This window comes from Eptatretus burgeri, chromosome 9 (genome assembly GCF_056783735.1).
Source record: "Eptatretus burgeri isolate ZD-2024b chromosome 9, Ebu_testis_v1, whole genome shotgun sequence".
NCBI classification, from domain to species: Eukaryota; Metazoa; Chordata; class Myxini; order Myxiniformes; family Myxinidae; genus Eptatretus; species Eptatretus burgeri.
In genome coordinates, this window is record NC_140969.1 from 56,623,416 (window position 1) to 56,648,150 (window position 24,735).

General features: G+C 43.0%; 1 protein-coding gene across 38 annotated transcripts in view; it reads right to left on the reverse strand.

Annotated features, from left to right (window-relative positions):
- Positions 1 to 24,735, reverse strand: part of LOC147020161 (CUB and sushi domain-containing protein 3-like) — a 1,491,173-nt gene that overhangs the window by 138,431 nt on the left and 1,328,007 nt on the right. For all 38 annotated transcript variants that reach the window (XR_015061662.1, XM_085895237.1, XM_085895221.1 and 35 more), the window contains 2 exons: positions 7,600 to 7,788; positions 4,080 to 4,265 (listed from right to left, as the gene is read on the reverse strand). Coding sequence is in view for 37 of the 38 variants with exons in the window: in XM_085895237.1 (XP_085751363.1) it covers positions 4,080 to 4,265; positions 7,600 to 7,788 (375 nt within the window). In the remaining variant the exon portion in view is untranslated. The remainder of the gene's footprint in view (positions 1 to 4,079; positions 4,266 to 7,599; positions 7,789 to 24,735) is intronic.

Below are 24,735 nucleotides of genomic sequence, written 5' to 3' on the forward strand. Positions count from 1 at the left end.
GCGCACGTTGTCCGCTATTAATTTCGAACGTGTCCACAGGAGATAAGCCGTTCAGAAGATTGGGGATTTTAACCTCCCGCCGTAACGAGCTCGATGCTAGTTGAGCCTTTGACGCTACAATTGGTGTCAGAAGTGAATATTTTTGAACCTTCTAAATTTATTATTGTAATTCTTCTAAATTCTGAACCTTCTTCCAAATTACATTGTAAATTTAAAAATTCAATTTTTTTTTTTACTTCTTTGGTGTGCGCGCGGGAAGAAGACCGCTGCACGAAATGACCGATGTGCAAGTTTTTGCGGCACAAAGAAGTGAGGAGGAAGGAAGTGAGCCGGGTTTAGGGATTAGTGAGGAGGTTAGGATAAGAAGCTCTCCCATTTCCGAGCGATCGAGCCAGGAAGCGGGTGCAATGACCATTCAAGGTCATGTTTGAACAATTTATGGAACAAATGAATAAAAATAGTGAATGAACGGATAGCTATCAAGACAATTTGGGAAATAAAATGAATAAAAATTGTGAACGAATGAAGAATGAAATTATGGAGATGAAAAGCGATTTTGGGGTGAGGTTTGAAAATAAAATGGATGAACACATGAATAATATGGAAGCACAAATTAATGGAATGGCAGGTTGGTTTCACAGTGGACATGGAGGGGACATGTTTGATAAATTATAATGGCTTGGAAGAACATCCCGTTTGTGTGCGTGTCGCTCTGCCCCAGGAAGAGACCATCCACGTGACGAGTAGGTAAGAGAGTTTAGAAGGGGGTAGTATAGACTCCGTCGTGTGTGTGAGGTGATCTCCATCATGTGCGGTGCGGCAGTTGTGGGTGCGAAGTTGGACCTGGCAGGGGTTCTTCTGGCATGCCAGGGACTGACAGGCATGTGGATCGGGTGGAAAGGGTTAAAATGTGATATGCATGGTGAATGAATAATTGTGTTTTGTTTGAGTGTTTGTTAATGATTAGTGTGTATGCAGACAATGGCAGGTTAAGTGCACCATTGTTTGTATTGCAGGTGGTGGAAAATTGAATGGCAGTTGGGGAGGGAGAGACATTTGGGGTTTTGTGAGTGGGGAAGTTGTGTGTGTCTGTCGGTATGGATGGGCCTCTGGAGGAGCGGTGACTGCAGCCCCTCCAGAGGTAATTTGCCCCTGGCAGCCAATGGTGTTTGAAATTGGGGGTTTGTCGGAGGAGTGTCTGTGTGTGTGACCATTGGGTAGGAGATCCTTGATGACCCAGGGGAGAGGCTAAGAGTGCGGTAGGCCAGGAGATCCTATGTTGTAGAGACCTTTCCTGGTGGGACGTACAGCAAAGGAGCTGTTTTGCTGCTGGGAGCCAAGAAGTTGGGGGGGGGAAGAAGTCGTTAGGTCAGCAACTGCGCCTGCACTGCGGGAAGCATAGCCTGAAGCTCCCCCACCATCTTGTTTGTGCAGGATCTCCCCATTGCTGAGTTGAGGGCCACACCTGTAGCTCTTAAAAGATGAAGCCATGACCTTGCAAGAAATATTATGGTTGGTGTTGTGAATGAGGGAATTGCGTTTGAATGTGGGAATGTTCCACTCGGTCCCACATGTCTTGATATGTGCCATGGAAGGCAAGTAACCCATGAAATTGGATAGGTCATTTTGAAGTTGGATATTAGGGCTCACCTGACAGCTGGTGCAGGCGACATCCACATGGGGAAGTGGTCAAGTAAAAGGGGGTTTGATTTGTAACTAATGGGGCAGTATGGTAAGGAGGCAAGGTAAGTTAAATAAGGCTCGCTTCCCACAGCCCCTCCTGATTTATTCCGTTGAGATTAATTAGGTGTTAGTTTGTAAGTGTTAAAACTGGAGCTGTTGCCCCTGCATTGAATCTTGCAGGAGCTGTGGTTCCAGGGAGGAGGGGGGGCTGTTTCACATTTGTGTGTGTGTGTGTGTGTGTGTGGGGGGGGGTTAGACATTACCATAGAGCAGATATAGAGTAGCAAGGTTCGTGTACGGGTAGTTAACCAATCACAATATAATAAATAGGGGCACGTCAGCTTGAGGATGTCTTGTGTGTATGTGCACCATACAGGGGGTGGTGCGTGGTCATAATTAGTGAGGGATTATGGTTAAGGAAATTGTGTGTGTAACCTTTATGTAAACCTCCACCAGAGGTGCCGGGATACTTTTGCAAGAGAGAGGGGCGAAGCTGTGAATGCCTCCAGGGGCAAAGTGATAGATGCCTCCCAAGGGGTGATGTTCGGATCACCTGAGTGGTGGGGGGGGGGCAGAAGGTCCCGGGGAGAAGAGGGAGGAGCCTGATCGGGTGGTTGGGGGTGTGCAATAGAGCGATTCATGAGAGGAGAACAAATTGTGGAGAGAAATGGATCTGAGGGAGGAGAGAGACAGAGACAGAGACAGATAGACATAGAGAGACAGATAGACATAGAGAGACAGAGACAGAGACAGAGACAGAGACAGAGACAGAGACAGAGACAGAGACAGAGACAGAGAGAGAGAGAGAGAGAGAGAGAGAGAGAGAGAGAGAGAGAGAGAGAGAGAGAGAGAGAGAGAGAGAGAGAGAGAGAGAGAGAATTTGGCACTCAAATTGTGAGGAAAGCTTTCTCTGAGGAGGTCGTCCTGCTGACCTGCCTCTTCCCATTTCATCTGCCTGTGCCTGCCCATTATCATCCTCACCGATCCTCATCGACATTAGTTGAGTTGTTGACACCACATTATTTTCGTGAAACAGTTGGGTGACTCGTTAATTCTCAATAATTTTTTTGTATACAGTCGAGCCTTTTATACATACATATTGGACAAAATCACAAGATATCCACAGGAATAAGACGAGACTGGCACTTGGCATATTGCATACCTCCTCCAGGCTGAACGGTTTACGTTTTGTATCACACTGATAGGCCGGATCTGGGTCTCGACCTGAACCAAAATCGAATCGGCTTGTTCTTGTCACCCACCCAACTCATCTACAGCTTTTTGAGATATTGTGCTGTAAATTGTTTTTGGCCACATCTCTCAACGGTGAAGAATCACTAACAACATAAAAAATTTCTCTGATCTGCATCCGGATCCAGATCTTCACGAAAATGGAATCAATCCTTCCTTGTCACACACCCAACCTGTCCACCAAGTTTCGTCCGAATCCGTCCACAATTTTTTTGTAATATCATGCTATATGTCATGTTTGGCTGTATCTCTCAATGGTGAAGAATCACTTAAAAATTATACGATCCGGATCCGGATCTTCACCAAAATCTATCCATTTTGTCCTCGTCGCACACCCAACCTGCCCACCAAATTTCATCCAAATCTGTCCACAACGTTTTTGAGATATCCGGCTCACAGACAGACAAACAGACAGGGTGAAAACACAACCTCCGTTCACCTTAGGTGGTGGAGGTAATGAGAACAGAGGCAGTCCAACGTCCTGTTTTGTGTGTTCTGTAACTTAAGGCCAGTGCTTATAATATAGTTATGTGCAAATTAAATAGTGTTTGAGACGGTGCAAAAGAAGAAGCAAAGGGAAAGGGTAAGTTGCTGAAGCAAAACCAAATACACGAAGATGAACAATTCACAACAAAAGGCCGACTGGTAAAGCCTTTGTGAAAAGCCAGTAGAAAGAAAAAAGTGTAGAATGTAGAAGGAGAGGAAAAAATGCATATAGTGTACGGCACACGTAGTGCCGAGTTTGTTATCAAAAAGTGCGACAGTTAGAGGCCGACAGATAACCAAGCGTAATAGGGGACCAGTTATGAATTGGGGTGGTAATAATTTTGCAAACCATGGATCAACCTAGGTGAACATGTTGAAAAACAAAGCAAGGCGTTGTGCTGTAGCCGAGGGCATTGTCTGTAAAGTGTTTTTCAAATTATAACCAAACAATTTCATAGTCTATTCTTAAAGCCTTGAAATGAGGTGACAGATCACTGCAGGCCGCACGGTGAAATTGGCATGGTGTTTGTACTGTGAAACTTATGAATAACAAGTCGATTTTCTCAGCACAGCAGCCTCCAAAGCAGCAGAGGAGCATTGGTCATGAGGTGACTGTGATGCAGGCACAGACCACCAGTATGAATCCACGGTGCACTGACCTGAACAAATGGGGGGGCTGTCACCGTGACTCCAGCGACGGTCCCTGTGGCAAAATGCCGTAGCTTGCTGGGGCTTGAGGAGCCTGAATCCTGGATTGCACGTGAATTTGATGACCATTTCTGTCGAGCGGTTCACCATGATGATGCCTCCATTGATCGGTGCCCGAGGAACACCACAAGATACAGCTGTTGGGCACAGGTTGCAAGGCCTGATTACAAAATAATGTCACACAAAACCCACTGCTGTCAGACATCACATGACCAAATTACGAATCCAATTTGAAATGGGATGGCAACAACCATCACACTGGCACAGGCTTCCCCATCTGCCATACCAGCAGGAGATGTTCCACATGTCAAACTGGCAACTGGAGCACCTGTCAACCAGATGTCGCAATGCCGTTTGTTGTAAAGGTTTCACAATGTGTTAATACAGTTACAGAATTACAAATGTTTCATCACTTTAAACATTGCCTCAGAATGCTGTCGTGTGTGTGTGTGTGTGTGTGTGTGTGTGTGTGTGTGTGTGTGTGTGTGTGTGTGTGTGTGTGTGTGTGTGTGTGTGCGTGCGTGCGTGTGTGCGTGCATTCACACCCCTCGACTCTCGTCACATTATGTTGTGTTTCAGCCTGAATTTAAAATGGATTAAATTTAAATTTCGTGTCAACGATCTCCACAAAATACCCCATAATGACAAAGTGAACACATGTTTTTAGATTTTTTTTACTAGTTAATTAAAAGTTAAAAGCTGAAGTATCTTGTGTCAATCAATAAGTATTCAACCCCTTTGCTATGACACTTCAAATTGAGCACAGATGCATCCAGTTTCCTTTCATCATCCTTGAGATATCTCGACAACTAGATTGGAGTCCGCCTGTGGCCAATTCAACTTATTGGACATGATTTAGAAAGAAACACCCCTTTCTATATGAGGTCCCACAGATGACAGTGAATGTCAGAGCAGAGAACTCTACCATGAAGTCCAACGAACTGCCCGTAGAACTCGGAGATAGAATTGTGAGGAGGCAGAGATCTGGGGAAGGGTATAAAACAATTTCTAGAGTGTTGAAAGTTCCCAAGAGCACAGTCAGCTTCATCATTAGGAAAGGGAAAGAATATGGAACTACCCAGACTCTTCATAAAGCTGGCCATCCAACCAAACTGAGCAACTGGGCAAGAAGGACCTTGATCAGGAAGGTGACCAAGAACCCAATGACCACTCTGACAGAACTACAGAGTTCCTTGGCTGAGATGGGAGAACTTGCCGGAAGGACAACAGTCTCTGCAGCACTTTACAAATACAGGCTTTGTGGGAGAGTGGGCAGACAGAAGCCACTCTTGAGAAAAAGGCACATGACAGCGTGCCTGGAGTTTTGAAAAAGACATGTGAAAAGACAGAGCATGCGGCAAAACAATCTGTGGTCTGATGAGATGAAAATTCAATTCTTTGGCCTCAATGCAAAGTGCTACAGCTGATGGAAACCGAACACAGCTCATCTCCCATCTAACACCACTCCTATCGTGAAGCATGGTGGTGGTACCATCATGCTATGGTGATTCTTTTCAGCAGCAGGGACTGGTAAAGGGAACAATGAATGGAGCCAAATATAAGCAAATTCGTGATGAGAACCTGCTTCAGAGTGCAAAAGACCTTCGACTGTGGTGAAGATTTACGTTCCAACAGGACAATGACCCCAAGCATACAGCCAAAGCAACACTGGAATGGCTTCAGAACAAGAATGTGAAAGTCCTTGAGTGGCCCAGCCAAAGCTCAGACTTGAATCCCATTCATAATCTGTGGAAAGATTTGAAGATTGCTGTTCACTGACAATCCCCATCCAACTTGACAGAGTTTGAGCAAATCTACAAGGAAGAATGGAAGAAAATCCACAAATACAGATGTGCAAAGCTGATACAGACATACCCAAGAATACTCGAAGCTGTAATCGCTGCCAAAGGCACTTCTACAAAGTATTGACTCAGGGGGTTGAATACTTATTGACTCAAGACGTTTCAGCTTTTCATTCTTAATGAATTTGTTAAAATTTCTCAGAAATTGTTTTCAGTTTGTCATTATGGGGTTTTTTTGTGATGATCAGTGATATAAAAAATTAATTTTAATCAGTTTTAAATTTTAAATTAAAACAACAAAATGTCATAAAAATCGAGGCGTGTGAATACTTTCTGAAGGCACTGTGTGTGTGTGTGTGTGTGTGTGTGTGTGTGTGTGTGTGTGTGTGTGTGTGTGTGTGTGTGTGTATGTATGTATGCATATATATATATATATATATATATATATATATATATATATATATATATATATATATATATATATATATATATATATATATATATATATATATACACTCTAGTGGATTTTTCTGGATCATCTCAGATAATGTTACTAGTTTGAGAAATGTTTGTAAAGAAATCAAATGTTGGCTAATTATGTCAACAAGGTTTCACAATGAAATACAATGACTCTATCAGACAAGTTATGTAAAGTATCATCAAGATAACTGTGCCATACTTTACACAGGGTGCCAGAGCTGCCAAAGCAGTCTCTTTGCAAGGGTAATGTTGGGTGGTTTGCCATTGCTTTCCCAGCAGTCAGTCAGGGCAGGTGTTCGTAATTTGTTCATGGTGCCGGCAATAACTTGCCTGCTCTCTGTGAAAAATACCAAGGGATCATTAACATCAATCAACGACCAGCGCTGGCAGACAGGTCCTCCAGCTTATCATCCATCCGATGGACGGCGCACCCAATGATGTCTCACCCTGCCTGCGAAGCACCAGGTTGGCAGTTCATAGCTGGACCGAGATTCAAACTGAGGTTCGACAGCCCAAAGGCAAGTGTACACACCTCTCAGCTATCTTGCCATCCTGATGTACAATATACAAACATGTTTTCTTCCTGAAGCTTCAATGCAAGCCGGTAATGACAAACCTACAATACATTTCTGCAATGCTGGGATCTGTCGATGCTATCCATGACAATGTGTTGCAGAAGCACAAGTAAAGTGCAGAAACACAGGGTATGAGAAAGAGAAACTGATGCCTCATTAATCCCCAATGCTGATTCCAAGAACGAAATGGAATTCTGGATGCATCAAAACAAATGGTGTACAAATTACTAGTTTGGATGATTGGGTGGCATCAAAGTAACGCTACAATGATCGTGAAGTTATTTTTCCTCTTCTTTTACCTCCAAGCAATTCCCGAGAATAATTTTGAACCAGCCGAATGTCATGCTCCCATACCTGAGCTGACCTGAATGTGCACATATAAGCATAACCATCATGCTTTCAATGGCTAACTCCACTTCGTGAAAACATTAATCCAATATTTTTTTCATTTTGTTCAATTTCAATGGAAACCTGCAGGTGTTTCATTGTTGTGGTAATGAGAGCAAAAGATGGCAAAGGAGAAGTCATGAACCCACGGCGTTCCTTTCCTTGGAGGGATGCAAGGCCGCGTGCATGTACGTGTACACAATTACAAAAGTGATGTGTGCCTTCACCTTGACAAGCCGGCACACGGGCATCCCACGCCAGGTAACCCAATGATGAGGATCGACAGGTGGCTGTGCTCTTGCCGACAAGCCTGAATCCTGCTTCACAGGTCCAGCGCACCACACTGCCGAGTGACCCTTTTGGTGGGCCGAGCACGGATCCATGCTCTGGTGCACCTGGAAGACTGCAGTATCCCGCTGTGTGAGACAAAGGGGAAGTACGTGAGAAAATATGTAGGTATGCACTTACGTACACTTAAGAGATATATATTGGTCCGACAGGATGATGCAGAAGTAGCACAATTGGCTTTGACACTGGACTCGATATTGTAGGATTTGTACTTTGAACGTAAAGGTGTGGCATTCCTCGGATGTATGTAAAACTGGGTGCCTCTCTGCGAGCATTAGTTGGTCGATGTTAGAGATCCCGTTGTGTTGTTTGCGAAGAATTGGCTCGTTATCACCGGCACTCTGAACAAATTACAAATTCCTGCCCAAGTCACGTTCAGTCGAAATTCAGGTCTGGCCATCCGGTTCCTGATCCCCAATGAGTTTTTAATCATCATTACCTTCGCAAACTTTGTTGTGAAGGTTATGTTTTGATCGCTGTGTATTTATTTATTTATTAATTTGTGAATATGTGTTTGTTTGTTTGTTTGTTTGTTATTCGCATAACTCCAAAAGTATTGAACTGAATCGCAGCAAATTTGGTGGGATGATTGGTTATTATCCGAGGAGCATTTGATTAGATTTTGGGAGCGATCAGGTCAAAGGTCAAGGTCATGACAAGGTCAAAATCGTCTTTTTTACCATAGCACGGTCAATTTGTATCCAATTTTCATGCATCTAATGCCAAAATGTTCAGAATTCAATGCCCCATCTTGAGATATGTGACATGACACAATGACGTAATAACCCTTATTAGCGGTTGGGAGTCAAAGGTCAAGGGGGGGTCATGACATTGCAAAATGTGCGGTTTTAGTCATAACACAGTCAATTCTTATCCGATTTGCATGAAACCAACACCAAAATGTTGACTGTTCTGTTCCCCACACTCTAATACCAATTACAAAATTAAGAGTACAAAGGTCAAGGTCGAGGTCATGAAAAGGTCAAAATCGTCATTTTTGTACAATGAATGTTTGTTTGTTCACAATAAATAACTTATTTAGAAAAACAGAAACTCGTGTGTGCTAAATGCCCCTAAAATGCCAGAAAATAATTTCTTATAATGTGACCAGTTGTCATCAGATTGACTTGACACCGACACCCAAAAAGGTCAGGGAGTTCATACAGAAATTGTACAATGTATGTGAATCAGTGTCAAACAGCAGGAAATTTAATGTTCTTAAGTCATCACAACACATATGAGGTGGCAGACGTGGTATGGGATTAAATACCCTCACAATCAACGGTTTCTGGGGGGGGGGGGCAAAATGTAGCGTTGGCGAAGGTATGCGCTCTACTGAGTGCCCGTTCTAGTTAACTTTGCTTTTTCTTTCGAGTTCAAACAACGTCATGCGATTCATTCTTTTGTGACGTGGTGATTCACTAGACATGAATCTCGAGCCGAAAGGGCAAACTTATATGACACCAAAGTGTGCCGTGAAGTCATCAGTCACACATGTGCACGGGGGAAAAAATGGCAGGGCCTCAAATATTCAATTCCATCCTGCGTCATAACAGCAATGTATTTACCGATTCTATTTAAAATGAACCAAATTTTCATTTTCATTCAAGAAAATATCTCCATGTACATTCTATTTATGAGATGTTAATCACGTTTAAGTACAAAAGGCCACAAAGCATACGCTTGCCTTCCTACATAACATCAATTCACAGTTTTTCTTGTTCTGTGTTTAAAATGGCTTAAATTCACCAGGTTAAAAATATTTTCTTAACCTCCCTTGCATCAGCAGTTTGAATGTTATAAATGCATTGGGCGTAAGGGACATAATGGGCAATTTTCAAGTGTCCTGTGTAATTATTAGGACTTGGCAAAGCTGAACATATAATAACCTAAAGGAGCTTTGTCCACACCTGTATGTACTGCTGCCTCCACAAGTTTCTTTGCATGGAAGCTTCCCTTTATCATTAAAATAAAACAACGAAACAAAATTAGTGAGTTCCATAATGGCGCATAACCAGACTCAGTGTTGTAATGGTCAGATCGTCCCCTCTGAGTCTCAGAAGTCGGTGTTCAAACCCCGGCCAAGTCATACCGAAGACTTTTAAAATGCTACGTGCTGCTTCCTTGCTTGACGTTCAGCATTTAAAGGGAAAGAGCACTGACAAACAACGCTGAGAAGGCACTGGAAAATAACCCAGTGTAACCCTTGCCAAGAAACTTAATCAGAAACACCATCACTCTGTAAAGATTATGGTACATCAAATCAAATCAATAATGATGTAATGTCTGCATTTATCAAGAAGATCATTCCATCTTATTTGTCCATCAATGATTGCAGAGCATATTACTGGCTTAACGCCACATCAAAGGTCTCCAAGATGAATTGTACAGTGCTCATTGTCCCACCCATCTCCACCATCCCCAAATACCGCTCTCTTCGGACAGATTTGATTGTGATGGGATCTGGGGTCAAATGCAGAATCATTCCAATGAATTACATCATAGTGCATGTGGCTAATTTAAATTTTAATATTCCAAATTTTATAAAATTGTTACAGCATTTAAGGTTTTTTTTTCAATTTTTGTCAAAGCATTGTTGACAATTATGCCATGTTTCCCCTTTTTCAGGCATATATAAGAAGTAAGACTGAATCGTTTGAGCATTGCAATGCCAGTTGTAATATCTGCACATGGTAAGAACACAGCAGGAAAGGAAAATGAGGAGGTGGTGGACATACTGTTTCGAAAACCTGGCGCAATAATCCAATGTCGAGTGACATCGTGGAAAGATGTAAAATAAATGAAATTTTGATAAGGAATCGTGTTCTTGTGTGTACTCTTCCTTTATTCATACAAGTCACAAAATGTGGAGTGAAAGTAAACGAATTGGAGTGAGAAGTCGTTGTTTCAAGTGCAAAAAGTAATGCAAAGCAGAACATGAAAAAGAGCAACCAGAGATTGCAGACCCTCTCCAGTACTTGTTTTTTTTTGTGGTGTTTGTGTGATTTTGTGTGGTGTAACTTGTGTAGTGTTTGTGTACTGGTTGTTGTTGTTGTTCGTCTTTCGGCTGCTCCCGATAGGGGTCGCCACAGCGGATCATCCGTTATGATCCGCATACTGATTTGGCACAGGTTTTACGCCGGATGCCCTTCCTGACGCAACCCTGGTCACTGCTGACGACACAGAGATATAAGGATTGGGTTTCGCCATGATTCCAGGCTGCTCTACACCCTCTCATAGTGCAGAGCTCCCGTCTCAAGTGATCCTCCAACCCAAGCCTCCGAGTAGCCGGATTACAGGTGCACGCCACTATGCCCAGTGTTTGTGTACTGGTGTGTTTCGTAATTAATAAGAAACATAACGAGAACTGCCACTATATAACTGCTGGCATTGATGACCAGGTTCCAAGACGTCCCGCTTTGATGCAACCCCGCTTTGATCGGACACTTGACCCTGACTCATGATGTTTATTATTATTCAATTTAATTTAGAATGGGAGTAAAATATATTCAATTCAACTCAAATGGAAAACTAAACAGGTGCAGTCCCACATTGGAGTAATCAGAAGGAAAGCAAAAAGCAAAGATGTAGTCAGGAGGAACCTGGATAGGATTCAGGTTTCAGCTGCTACTCCTCTACCCTCAAACCCATCCAGTGCAGTCAAGTGAGCCTTATTCAAAACAAACAAACAAAAAAAAATAAAAAAGAACCAAGATCAAAAATTAATAATAATTCTAGCTGCTAGACCATAAGTCCAATCAAGCAAAAATTTAAAACGTATATTCCCCATCACTACTAGATCATAATTGTGAAGCTTCATGTCAATTGATTAAGTAGTTCAAGAGAAAGATTTTAAAAAGATTTTCACTCAATCCAATATGGTTGCCAGACCATGTGATAACAATTATTCATAAATACCCTGGTATCTCCAAAGCTTGAGAAACATTTGTGTGAAGTTTCCATCGATATGTTCAGCCACTTCAGAAAAGCAGATTTGTGAGGATTTGTTGTTTGAAAAATCACTCAGAGAGTAACAACTTGGCAAAACAACACAAAGTAGAATAGCACTCAGGAGAGCGCATACCTCTGCCAGGTGGAGCAGTTTATGTTTTGTATCCTACTGATGGGCTGTATCTGAACCAAAATCCAATCCGCTTATTCTTGTCACCTATTCAACACATCCACCTTGTTTTGTCATAACTCATTTACAAATTTTTGAGATACAGTGATACTGTATATAGTTTTTGGCCCTATCTATCAATTTTAGAAATTAGTCCTGTGTGGACCGTTTCACCCTAAAATTAATTGGTGGTTGAATTCAGCGACCTGACATGAAAATGCTCTTCAAATTTCAAGTCAATCGGATGAAAATTGAGGATTTTAGAAAATTTGGCCAAAATTGGCCTTTTGGCCTATTTTGTCATTTTGGCCTATGTTTACTTCAAAATTAATAAGTGGCTGAATTCAGTGAGCTGATATGCAAATGCTCTTCAAATTTCAAGTTGATTGGATTAAAATTGAGGATTTTAGAAATTCGGCCTATGTTGACCTTTTGGCCTCTGATAACCTCAAAATTAATAGGTGGTTGAATTCATTGACCTGATATGCAAATGCTCTTCAAATTTCAAGTCAATTCGATAAAAAAATTGAGGGTTATAGAAAATTTGTTTCAAATTGGCCTCTTGGCCTAAGCCCTAAGTAGACCTTTTCGGTCAACCCAATTTTACGAAACTCAATGCGGATCTGTCGCAGGGTTGGTGTCATTAATATCTGAAAAATTCAAAACGATCGGCTGAGCGGTTTGGGTTGCGAGCGGAAAGCGAGCAGACAAACACACACACACACACACACACACACACACACACACACACACACACACACACACACACACACACACACACACACACACACACACGCAAACCAACAAACAGAGGCAATCAACATACTTGTCAAAATTTTTTTTTTTTTTTCCAAGTAACAAACAAACATACCCAAATGCAATGCCCTCTCCTTGGGGAGGGTAATTATGGAAGTGTGATCTCATTCATATGATAGAAGGACAGGGAGAGAAATTAAATCTCCAAAATAGGGTTTGAAGGAATGGATCCGTTTGATGAATTATAATATTATCTACACTCAGTGTACAAAACATGAGGAACACCTGCTCTTTCCATGAAATAGACTGATCAGGTGAATCCAGGTGAAAGCTATGATCCCTTATTGATTGCACCTGTTAAACCTACTTCAATCAGTGTAGATAAAGGGGAGGACACAGGTTAAAGAAGGATTTTAAAGCCTTGAGATGAGGGAGACATGGATTGTGTTTGTGTGTGCCATTCAGAGGGTGAATGGACAAGACAAAGGATTTAATTGCCTTTGAACAGGGTATGGTAGTCGGTGCCAAGCACACCGGTTTGAGTGCGTCAAGAACTGCAACGCTGTTGGGTTTTTCATGTTCAACATTTTCCCGTGTGTATCAAGAATGGTCCACCACCCAGAGGACATCCAGCCAACGGCAGGCCAGGAGTCGAAAATGGCTCATTGATGAAAGAGGCCAAAGGAGGCTGACAAATTGTGCAGAGAAACAGATGGGCTACAGTTGGTCACCTGACAGTCCAGTACAACATTGGTGCTGAAAGACCCTTAAAAGAATGTACAACTCGTCGTACCTTGACACGAATGGGGTATGGCAGCTGATGACCGCACAGAGTTCCACTTCTTTCAGCAAAAAACAAGAATCTGTGATTGTAGTGGGCTCAGGAACGAAAACACTGGACGATGGAGGATTGTAAAAACATTGCCTGGTCTGATGAATCCCGTTCCTGTTGTTTCACACTGATGTGAGGACCAGGGTATGGAGTAAACCCCATGAGTACATGCATCCATCATGCCATGTGTAAACATTGCAGGTTGGTGGTGGTGGTGTGTGGTGGTATGAGGTGTGTTTTTATGGCACACATTGGGACCCTTGATAAAAGTGCAGCAACGTTTCAAACATCTGAACATCATTGCCAATCAGGTGCATCCCTTCATGGCAGCAGTGTATCCATCTGTGAATGGATTTCTTCAGCAGGATAATGCCCCATACCACAAGGCTAGGATTGTCCAGTAATGGCTCCACGAACATGACAGTGAATTCAGCTTACTGCAGTGGCTTGTCCAGTCACCAGATCTCAATCCAATTGAACATCTGTGGGATGAGATGGAACAAGCTATTCGGAGTAGAGATCCACTACCAGCCAAGTTGACACCACTGTGGAAAACATTTGAGTCAACATGGGCCAAAATCCCTGTGGAATGCTTTAGACACCTTGTGGAGTCCATGCCCTGACAAATTGAGGCTGTTCTGAGGGCAAAGGGTGGTGCAACTCAATATTAGGAAGGTGCTCCTCATGTTTTGTACATTGAGTGTATATATCTTACTATAATGGAGCAAAACGTGGATGTCACCAAAACTCCAAAATTGACATTTAACTGATCTTGGGCCAACATAGAGGATCTGTACCTGGTTCTACCTCTGGTTTCAACTCTAAGACTGGCTTTAAGTGGCCACCCAAGGCCACACGATGAGCATGTACTTTAGCCTTAATTCGGTTCACCGACTCAAGCATGTACTCCGACCCGAGCTCCAATAAACTGCGAAGGTTACTCCCGCCCAGAGAGCAGGGGTGCACGCTCGTATATAAAGGGTCTTTCAAAATGGACACTATTTTAGTTTGGTTATAAACTTTGAACCGTGCGATGTCGAGTGGAAGAAATGGCAACACTGTGACCATCAGAGTTTGGGGTTTATGGCATGTTTCTTGCATAACTGTCGAAACGTTGTCGGCGGTTGTACGAAATTTCGCAATTAGTCTTCAGATGGTAGTACAAGAGGAAGGTGCACGCATTGAAAATATGTTCCATGAGAAAAAAAAATCCTGACTTTGGAATGTATTCGAATATACATTTCAACAATGTAAGTATAATTTTTCCGAAAATATATATTTTTTTAAATGTACCATCATTTTTGAAAAATAATAGACGAGTGCTGTCTGTCTGTCTGTCGCACCCTGAAAAACGGAAATGCTCTTCGGAGAGAACAAGCTCAAATGAGCTAAGATCCTCGTCCTCTTAATGATGACGTCATAAAAACGAATATGACGTCATTGTGATGTATCAGGTTTGCGATAAATTATATATCTGTGCTAATGCCCGGCTTGATTTCCGCAAACAAAATTCAAACAGCTTGCCTAGTTTCGGAGATAATGGTATAGGCGATTTCCATTAGCGGCGATATTATGACGTCAACTTTTTTTCTCGGAAAAATTTCCAAAATCGGAGATGGTTACTGTCTGCGCAGGGTATTTTTACATATATACGCCAAGTTTCAGGAAGTTTCGATGAAAACTGTAGGCTGTGAAACAAAAAAGTCCACAAGAAGATGAAGAACAACAACGTGAGTAAGACTTCGAGATCCTCCACGAGGATCTAAAAATGATGAAGTAAAAATTGCTTCAAATTAATCCAAACCTTTGGGAAAATTATATATTTTTCAATCAGACAAAAAATTGAATCCGGGCGGTATATAGGCAACGGGCCGCTGCTTCGATCCCTCCCAGAAATCGATTGTTTTGTTTCTTTGCTGTGAAGAAATATAAATATATAACCTCCAATTTTTGAGCTCCTTCAACCAGCACAACAATAAAAGAGTTCCTTTTTTTCCGTTTTCATTTTTATTTTATATCGTGGTATTTTTACTACGATCTTCTGTGAGTGATGGAATAATCTTCAAGTCTGATTGAGATTATCAAGAATGAATTGAGATTACACCTGCCTGTCTGTGATTCTCATCTAATATGTTCCCTTAATCTAAACACATAGAAGACTCATCAAAAGGCTTCGTCAGAACAGAGGCTTTTCAACAATAGTTTGAGGTATCTGCTTATGGTATACAGGTGGGCATAAATCGATGAATATTCGCGGCATGCAGGATGACGGTCGGACAGGATGGCACAGAGATAGGGCACTTATCTTTCAGCTTTCGAGCCTGGATTCGATTCTCGACCATGCTACAAACTGTGGGACTGGTGCTTCGTAGGCAGTGTTACATCACAGAGTGTGCTGTCCCTCATTTGGACGTTAAGCTGCGTGCTAACATTAGTTAGCGGATGTTAATTATCCCACCGTGTCCTTCATGGAGTTGACAAGTTATCACTAGCATGCTGAACAAATTACAAATCATTCCCAAATCAGCTCGAGTCAAACGTCAGACCTGATCAGATGGTTCGTGAAAGACATGAGTCTAAAACCTTCCGTGGCTGACCTCACAAATGGTTGGGATTCATTGGGACCACTAAATAGTAATAGTGGAGGACATATACATTATCATCAATACATTTTGTCATGCTGTTTCTCAAAGTAAAATGTTTACATTGCACAAATAAATCATATTGGGAAAAGTAAGGATTTTAAAATGATAGAGTTATGCCACAGGCATAATATAAAGTTTACTTAGAGATTGTTTTTTTTGACCTTTCAAAGGTGTTTAGTGTTGGTTTGTTTCCTAATGATTTGCCTTTCCATTCCTCACAATATCGTCAGGGCCCCATTGCCCATTGGGACCATACTCTGTACAGAGCGTTGGTGCTGCTGAAGCAGTCTCTTTGGCTATTGGACACAATCCTGGACGGGTCACCACTCCGACACAGTATACCAGCAAGCTGGCACTCATTTTTGCTGACCTCGGAAGGATGAGAGGCAGTCGACCCCACCTGGTATAAATTCAACAGCCAAGTGCGATTCGAACTCAGGATCAAAGGATCCCAAGCCCACCACCCTAACCATTAAGCCCACACCAGGCATAGTCAGGGCAGTAATGCATAATTTGTTCAGGTTATTGGCAGTAACTTACCTACTCTACATGAAAGACACATTGGTATATTTAACATAAAATAACTAATGCTAGCAAACGGGTTCCTTGTGTATCATCCATCCAAGGTACGGTGCACTGTGCGATGCGATTCATCGTCCATCCGAACCCTGCCTTATGATGCACCATTGTGACGCAGATTTGAGGCTCAAAGGTGAGTGAACTCAAAGGTAATTCTGAGCCATTCTTTTGGATGATGTGCAAGTTGGAAGCATTTATTTAAAGTTTTGATGTGCTGTCGCAACACTTTTGGAATACTAGTATCAACACATTCAAGAACAGAAATTTTAAGACGTCCAGAACATTTCAAAAAAGAGTTGAGTTTATTAAATGCTAACTCAACAGGTAATAACTAAATGCCGCACTGATTGAACATGATCTTGCAAACCAAAACGTTATTGCACCAATTACTTTATCCTCTGTTAAAAAGTATTGCCAGCTTCCAGGATGTGTAACAGGCGATAACTCTCTAATAATCTCAGGAGACTGGAATATCTTCGTGTTTTTTTGAATCTCATGTAACAATCATGTCCATGAACTCCAATGAGTAATTCTGTTGGCTCGGAAATATTCCCCTTGACCTCATCATACAGCAAACCACGTGACTTAACTCGTTAAAATTGCAATTGTAACTTTTAAAACATGCTACAAATGTGTCCTTTATATATTCACAAGCAGAGCAGAAGAAACATTCCTCCAAAAATATACAAGGAAGCCTTAAAGAACAAAGAACCTGCAGCCATTTTGATTTAACACCAAGCAATTCCTGTTGCTCTCAATTGAATATCATCTCTCAAGTCGCACTTTGTAGTTTTATAGGTCACACTACGATATAAATCATGCAAGAATGTGCATCATAACAAGCATTAGATATGCAAATCCCGCAAGTGAACCACAGATCAATTAGCTTATTCCAAACAAAAGGAAAGGTACTTCTGTGAAATTCATAAATGATGCAGATTTAACAACCTCTCTTCTCCAGTAGTCTGATGACAGACCACCAGTTTGGCTTTTGTTCCAGTCAAACAACTTCAGATATGTTTCTCGCCAATGGATAAAGACCTTGGGGATAGTCCCTTTAGATATCTTGTAAGCTCTTGACAGTGTCTGGCATCCTGCTCTGTCTGCAAACCCCTTTGCCCTTTAAATTTAAAGCTTTCCCCATCAACAGATTTCTCGACTTTTTCCAGCTTTCATTGACATTGTTCTGTCTACTCTCCAATTAGACGGTGGCACACTCCAGGGGCAATGTGCTTGGTTCAGTGTTGTTTTGGTCAAAATCAATGACCTTGCTGAATCTCCGTAAAATCCTCTTTTCCATTTCACCGATCATTCCACCATGTACAACTGATTTTTCATCCCAAGATACACTCACAGCAGGTGCCTCCTTAAGAAATGAGCTTTTGAAAAAACATAAACTGTTCCAATGTGTGGAACATGATTATTAACGAAAGGGAAACAAATAGGTAAATTCAGGCTTCAGTGAGTGCAGTGCTTCGTCAATTGTGCATGCATGCTTAGCATTTAATGTTTACAGTCAAAGCAATATGGTGACTGTTTTCTGGGCCCTTTGTGGTTACTGTTGGTTGGCTAAGGAACAATGTCAATGTCTGGGTTGAGGACGTCATACTCTGTATCGTCAATGACATCCCCCTGATCGTACGTTTTGTTCTCCTGATGTTCAGGGTATTACTCCACCTCTGCAGAAAAATCATCATTACTGATGACCTGCGATGATGACCGTGCACGGTCTCTTATCTGGTCTGCATGTTGCTTCCATGTCTGCAGGATTCCTCCCACAGCCACTTGTGCTACATAGAAGAGTTCCACCTACTTGATGATGCGACCAGTTAGCAACTTGTCACCTAAACTGTAACTGCGAACGGAAACGTATCGTTAAATCCCAAGCTCCCGCATGGCCTGCGAACTCAGTGCTAACTTTATGACATCTCGAAGCTTGACCGCAGTGGTGACGTCGGGCAGATCTGCATTGAGACGTGTAAAGAGCTTTCTATTGATGAGCATCTCTGCTGGTGTTTGTGCAGTTGTAGACAGCGGAGTCATGCAATAACTTATGAGAAAATATGATACACTAGTTTGGAGGAGACAGCTTATTTTGTGCAGTGCTAATTTCACAGTTTGCATTGCCCACTCCACTGGACCATTTGTGGCTGGATGGTATGTGGCACTGCTGATGTCACATTCTGTTCATACTCAAGAACTTCGCAAATTGTTTGCTCGTGAAACACAGCCTATTATCTGACACAGGGGTGTTTGTAGACCTTGTGCTGCAAACGCCTCTCAATTTGTCAATTGAGACTATGCTAATCACTTTCGTAGTGATGTGCATTTCGATCCACTTTGAGTACACGTTGACCAGTATGAGTAACATCTTTCCTTGGACTCGACCTGCAGAACTGACTTGTACATGCAACCATGGCTAAATGGGAAACTCCCATGGATGCAGTGGTGCTTTGGGGATGAAGTTTCTCATTTACGTGATATTGGTAAAAAGATTCGACTCTTTGGTATAAGTTCTTGTCAGTTAGGCCAGCACAAGTAGCTCTGTGCCAAAGCTTTCATCCTTACAATACCCTGTTGGTCAGTATGCAAGAAGTCAACTGTCTTATCTCAACATTGTGGTGTCAGTACGACGTGTGTTCGATAAAACACACATCCTTCATGAATGCTCAGTTCATGTCTGCAACTAGCAAGTCATTCGAATGCATCCAGTGGTAATTTGTTTGGCCAACCCTTCGTGATATACTCATGAACATGTGAAAAGGTAAGATCCCTGCCTGTCTTCAGCTGCGCATGTATCGGGGAGAGTGGTAAACTCTCCATAGTGTTCAGCAAGAGAGCCATTCCTCCTGGCACCAGTGCACCTTTGCTTTTTCGATCGCCACTTGTTGATCCTTCTTCCACTGCCATTGTGCATCCTTCCATAGTAGATGATGTAGGGACTCTGGCTCTGTCTGGCAAAAATTGCCATAGTAATTTAGTTGTCCTAAAAAGCATTGCAATTCCTTTACATTCTTTGACACAGATGCGTCAGTGATTGCTTGATATTCTCATCTCTCACAGTTACCTTGAGGCCAAAGTATGTAATTGACCTCTGCTGCGAGAAAAATGCATGACACTGGCTTTTAAGCTATACCTCATAAATACTCAGCAGTATTGGGTATTGGAACTCCACATTTGTAATGTCATTGGTGGCGAAATAGTGTTGCATATGCTCCACATACAGTTGCCATTCCTTCTCTTTGGGTTTACACCCCCCAAATGTGCCAAACGTGGCCAAAATTTCCAGAAAAAAAAATCAGTCTCAGTAACAAAATAGTTAATCCTCATTGCCAGCTTGATATGTTCTCCTCCAACAAATTGGATGCCTTAAGATAAATACCAAAGTCCAATGAGAGATGAACCAGCACAAATGCACACAGAAAAAAACTCCATGCTGTCAGGTCAGGTCAGGTAGGATCATGTGCCGGAGCAACGTGTGGCTGCATCCACTTTCTGTCAGTACTCCAGGGGCCTCCGTTTGGCCATCCCCCAGGCTGATGCCTGGCCAATCCCAATGTCATTGAGATGCTGATCAACCTGTTGCAACCACGAGGCATGTGGTCGGCCCATTGGCCTCCTCTACTCACAAGCTCCCTCACTGAAAGTATGTGGTGAGCAGGATCAGCATCAGGAAAACGAGCCACATGTCCATACAGCCGCAGCAAACACTCACAGACTATAGAGGTAGCAAATCTCATCCGAGTCTCTCTCAGCAACCGCTCGTTGGACACAAAGTCTGACCAGCGATAGCCACATATGCTCCGAAGAGACCTGGTACCGAAGGAGTTAACTCTCCATCTCAGATTCCTGATCAGAGTCCAAGTCTCACATCCACAGAGCAAGAATAGAAGCACCAAGACCTGAATATTCGGACTTTCATCCTCCTGCATGGGTACCGACAGCGCCACACCCCATGATCCAGTGATTCCATAACTCGTGAAGCCTGACCTCAAACAGGTACATACATGACAGCAGCATCCAATATGTCATTAAAAGCCTGGGTATTTCTTTTAACCCAGGAAACCCACAATCACAGTAGCTCCGACTCCTCATTGAACACCTCAAGGCCCCTATAAGGACACCCAGCATCTCCACAAAGATGACTGCATCATCGAAGAAATCAAGGTCAGAGATCTTGACATTCCCAAATGATGTACTACAGCTTGATCTCTCTGACATCCTCCCCAGAATCCAGTTCGTGCAAGCGCTGAAAAGTGTGAGGGCCAGTGCACACCCCTGACGAACTCCAGTAACAACTGCAAATAAGTCAGAGATGGAACCACCATACCTCCCAGCACTCTCAGTACCAGAGTATAGTTCAGACATCAGATTGATCAGTTTCGGTGGCACCCCACGAAGACCAAGAATCCTTCAGAGGGCATCCCGATTAACTGAATAAAACGATTTGCATAGATCAACATAGGCTGCAAGCAGCCCCTACCGAAACTCTCGTCTGCATTCGGTGAGGACTCGAGAGCAAGGATATCGTCTGATCCTCTTTGCTGTAAAATCTGATGACTCTGGGTGCTGGTGCTCAAGCAGATGGCGGAGAACGCTTTCAATAAGTATCCAAGCAAAGACCTTGCATGACGCTGAGAGCAGCACCACCACTCAGTAGTTGTTGCAGTCCTGGCGATCACCCTTCCCTTTACAGAGAGACCATGAAGGCCCCTCTTCCAGTCAGTTGAGATTATACCTGTATTACAAACAGAGCACAGAATTGCATGCAACACCACAAGTAGAGAATTTCCACCAACCTTGAAAAGTTTTGCATGGATGGCACAGATCCCAGAAGCTTCACCCCAATTTCAAACGGTTCACCACGGCCTGCATTTCCACAAAAGAAGGTGGTTCATAGTTGATTGGAGGGTCAGCAATCGAAAGAGTAACATCCCTGACATCCAACTCGACATTTGGTGGGTCAGCCTGGTGCAGCCGCTCAAATTAACCAGCCCAGCGGGCCAATACTTCGGACTCCTCTATCAAGAACCCACCACACTCTGCTCCAACCGAGGGACAAGCTCGGAGGAACGTGATGCATGAATTCCCCTCAAAGCAGGATGAGAATCACTTGACCACAGTTGATGCTCAACCCCCTCAGATTCCTCGCAGATGGGCCTCCTTGTCCACCCTCAGCATATGTACTTTTATACCTCAGCTCCATGAACATTTCAGCTCTGCCATTAAGCCTGGCCCTGCAACTCTGGTCAATGGTATCCAGTGTCCCTTGAGAAACAAAGTTCTTCTTCGCCCAATGTTGAGTTCCAAGACATCCACCGGCTTCATCAAGGATGGCAGTCTTGAAGGCACTCCACAACTCTTTCGGATTCCCCAAAGCACCCACATCCCCATCCCCTCCCAAACAAAAACAAAAACAAAAACCCAACTCAGCCTGTTCACAAACTCCTCAGCTACCTGCTCATCCTTGAACTGACCAACATCCAGCCAAGGCTGGGATGTTATCATTCTTCCGGATTCAAGCTGAAACTTCAGAGTTGCTACAACAATACTGTTGTCGGTATTGAGGAACTGAGCACTCCGGTTGACCCTGCAGTTTTGAATCATCCTCCAGCAACCATCAACAAGCACATGATCAATCTCCTTTGCCACATCACCAGCGTTGGAATACCAAGTTCAGCGATGAGCCTGTGGGTACTGAATCCGTGAACCAGCCACCCTAAGACCAAGACTTCTTGCAAAATCAAGGAACTTAATTCACAGTTTCAGACCCATGGGGACCAACACATGTCTCATACCCATCCCTATCAGTGCCAGTCGATGCACTGACATCGCACAAGACTAAAAGAGTATCTCGCCTGGGACATTGATCAACCACAGACTTGAGCACGGTGTAGAATGTGTCCCTCACGGTGAGATCATTCACCTCAGTCTGAGCATATAGACTCTATAACAGAGAGAGACCAGGGAAACGACACCAAGGAGTGACAAATCCTCAGTTTCGTAATACGCTCGTTGACCAGCGTTACCTCAATTATCATGGGAGTCAGCTTATTGGACACAGCTACAGCAACTCCTTGGGCATGGTAACCATCAGAGCGACTATACCAGTTGTCGGTGTAACCACTGCCATGATCTCGCCATTATCTGGTATCCGAACCTCAGAGAGTGCTGTAATACCGATGTTCAAACGCTGGAGCTCAGGTGATAACATAGGCAAGTGATTATCCTCTCTTAGTGAATGGACATTCCAGGCACCCACCCGAAGGGACCACCTCAGGTTAACCTGAGGAGACCACTATCCATGCTGTTGAGCCCATTTATTGAAGCATGTGCAGATGCAACATTGTAATATACCACATCATATCCTTATCTTGTCACTCAGGAAGGACAATCTTGTGCCAATACACCTATCCACTTCTGTAATCAATCTATGCCAGCAGGTCAGTATCTTTAACCCTTGGATTTCACCATCAAACATGAACTCTCTTGGGAAGACCATATTACTTACGAAGCTGGCTTTCTAAGCCTGTTGTTGACTTTGTGGTTGGGGTGGCTGACTTGGGATCTTTGGGTCCTGAGTTTGAGCCCATTTCTCCCATTGAATTAACACCAGCTGATGTTCACGCAGCCTGTCATCCTTCCAAAGTCAGTGAAATGAGTACCAGTGCACTGGTAATAAGGGCATTGCATCAGCGGCATCGCCGCGCCCTCAACCAATGATGCTACCCACAGCCTTTTGCTGCATATGAAGGAGGAGGAGGCTTGCTAAGCCTGACCCCTCAAAGCAGCATTTAACCTTGTAGAACATACAGATCATTTTTGTGTACTACAATGAAGAAAAGCTCTTCCATTATGGGCTGGTACCCCTTTGTCTGACATGCTTTCACAATTGAAAGGTTGGTGGCCTATTTTTATTTGTAGAAATAATCCAGTCTTGTTAGCACGATTATACAATTCCTCTGTACCCTGGTAACCTTACCAGAATGAACATGGTCATTGAGCAACTTCAGCTTTGTCAACCTTCCAGGCTTTCTCCTCCCCTGCACTATTTTGTCCTTCATTTATTGTGCTTGTACAATTGGCCCCCTCTGTCTGTTGAAGAATGCTTTTCCTTCCAGTGTTTTAAGGTTGTGGCTTGCCACCATCTCAATGTGTGCCCCCTTTCTACCCTGTCTGATGTGTGTGTTTTTATTGTACTTTTGCCAACCCTCACTCTTATGTGCATCCCCTTCTCTCAGCTCCTGTTTGCATAATCGTCCAATGTTCATCTGCTTCCCACTGCTCTCACCTGGTGGTTGAAACCCAGTCATCATTTCTCGTTCTTCCACAACAGAAGCCTCAACCACAACGTTGATAAAGAAAACAAGCAATCAGCACAGCCAAACAATTAGACAGACAAGGCAGCATGAATGAAAATTATGCAAACATGAAAGTTCTGCTGTGTAAATTAGGAAGACAGCCTGCATAATGATTTGCTTGTGAGAGAAGCACAGTCTGTGGCTAAAGCATGGCTTCCAAAAAAAAAAAACATACAGTATATCTACATCAACATTCCTTTGAAAGAAGACATCCCACAAAATGGACACATTTTCCATGTTCATTATATATTGTAATTCACGATAATGTCTGAATGCAGTTTCACTAATTATAGAATCATTCGACCAAGTTGCTTTGATGGAAGCTTGACGTGAAGGTTTCAACAACCTTGCACGATGCAACCAAGGAGACTTTGCAGGAGGAATTATGTCATTATGCAGGCATTCCACAATTGGTGTGGCCTCCTGGGTAAAGCTCTCCTGGTGGGTTACGTAAAAGGTTTGTCTCAGCTGGAGGGCTTCCTTGGTTTCAGATAGGCCCGATCTGTTAATTCAGCAGTGTCTTCATCTCAAAAGTGGAAGCAATCGTTTTTTCAACAGGCTGCAGATTGCTGGCACAAAGAGGAAAAGAACCTTCTCGTTTCGTTTATGTCATCCTTTTGTCTCGAATGGCAACCTCAAGATTGTAACCTTTTCTCATAAGAAGACAACCCAATAAATAACAAGCATGCAAGACTATTTATCCTTAATGCCCTTCTGCATCC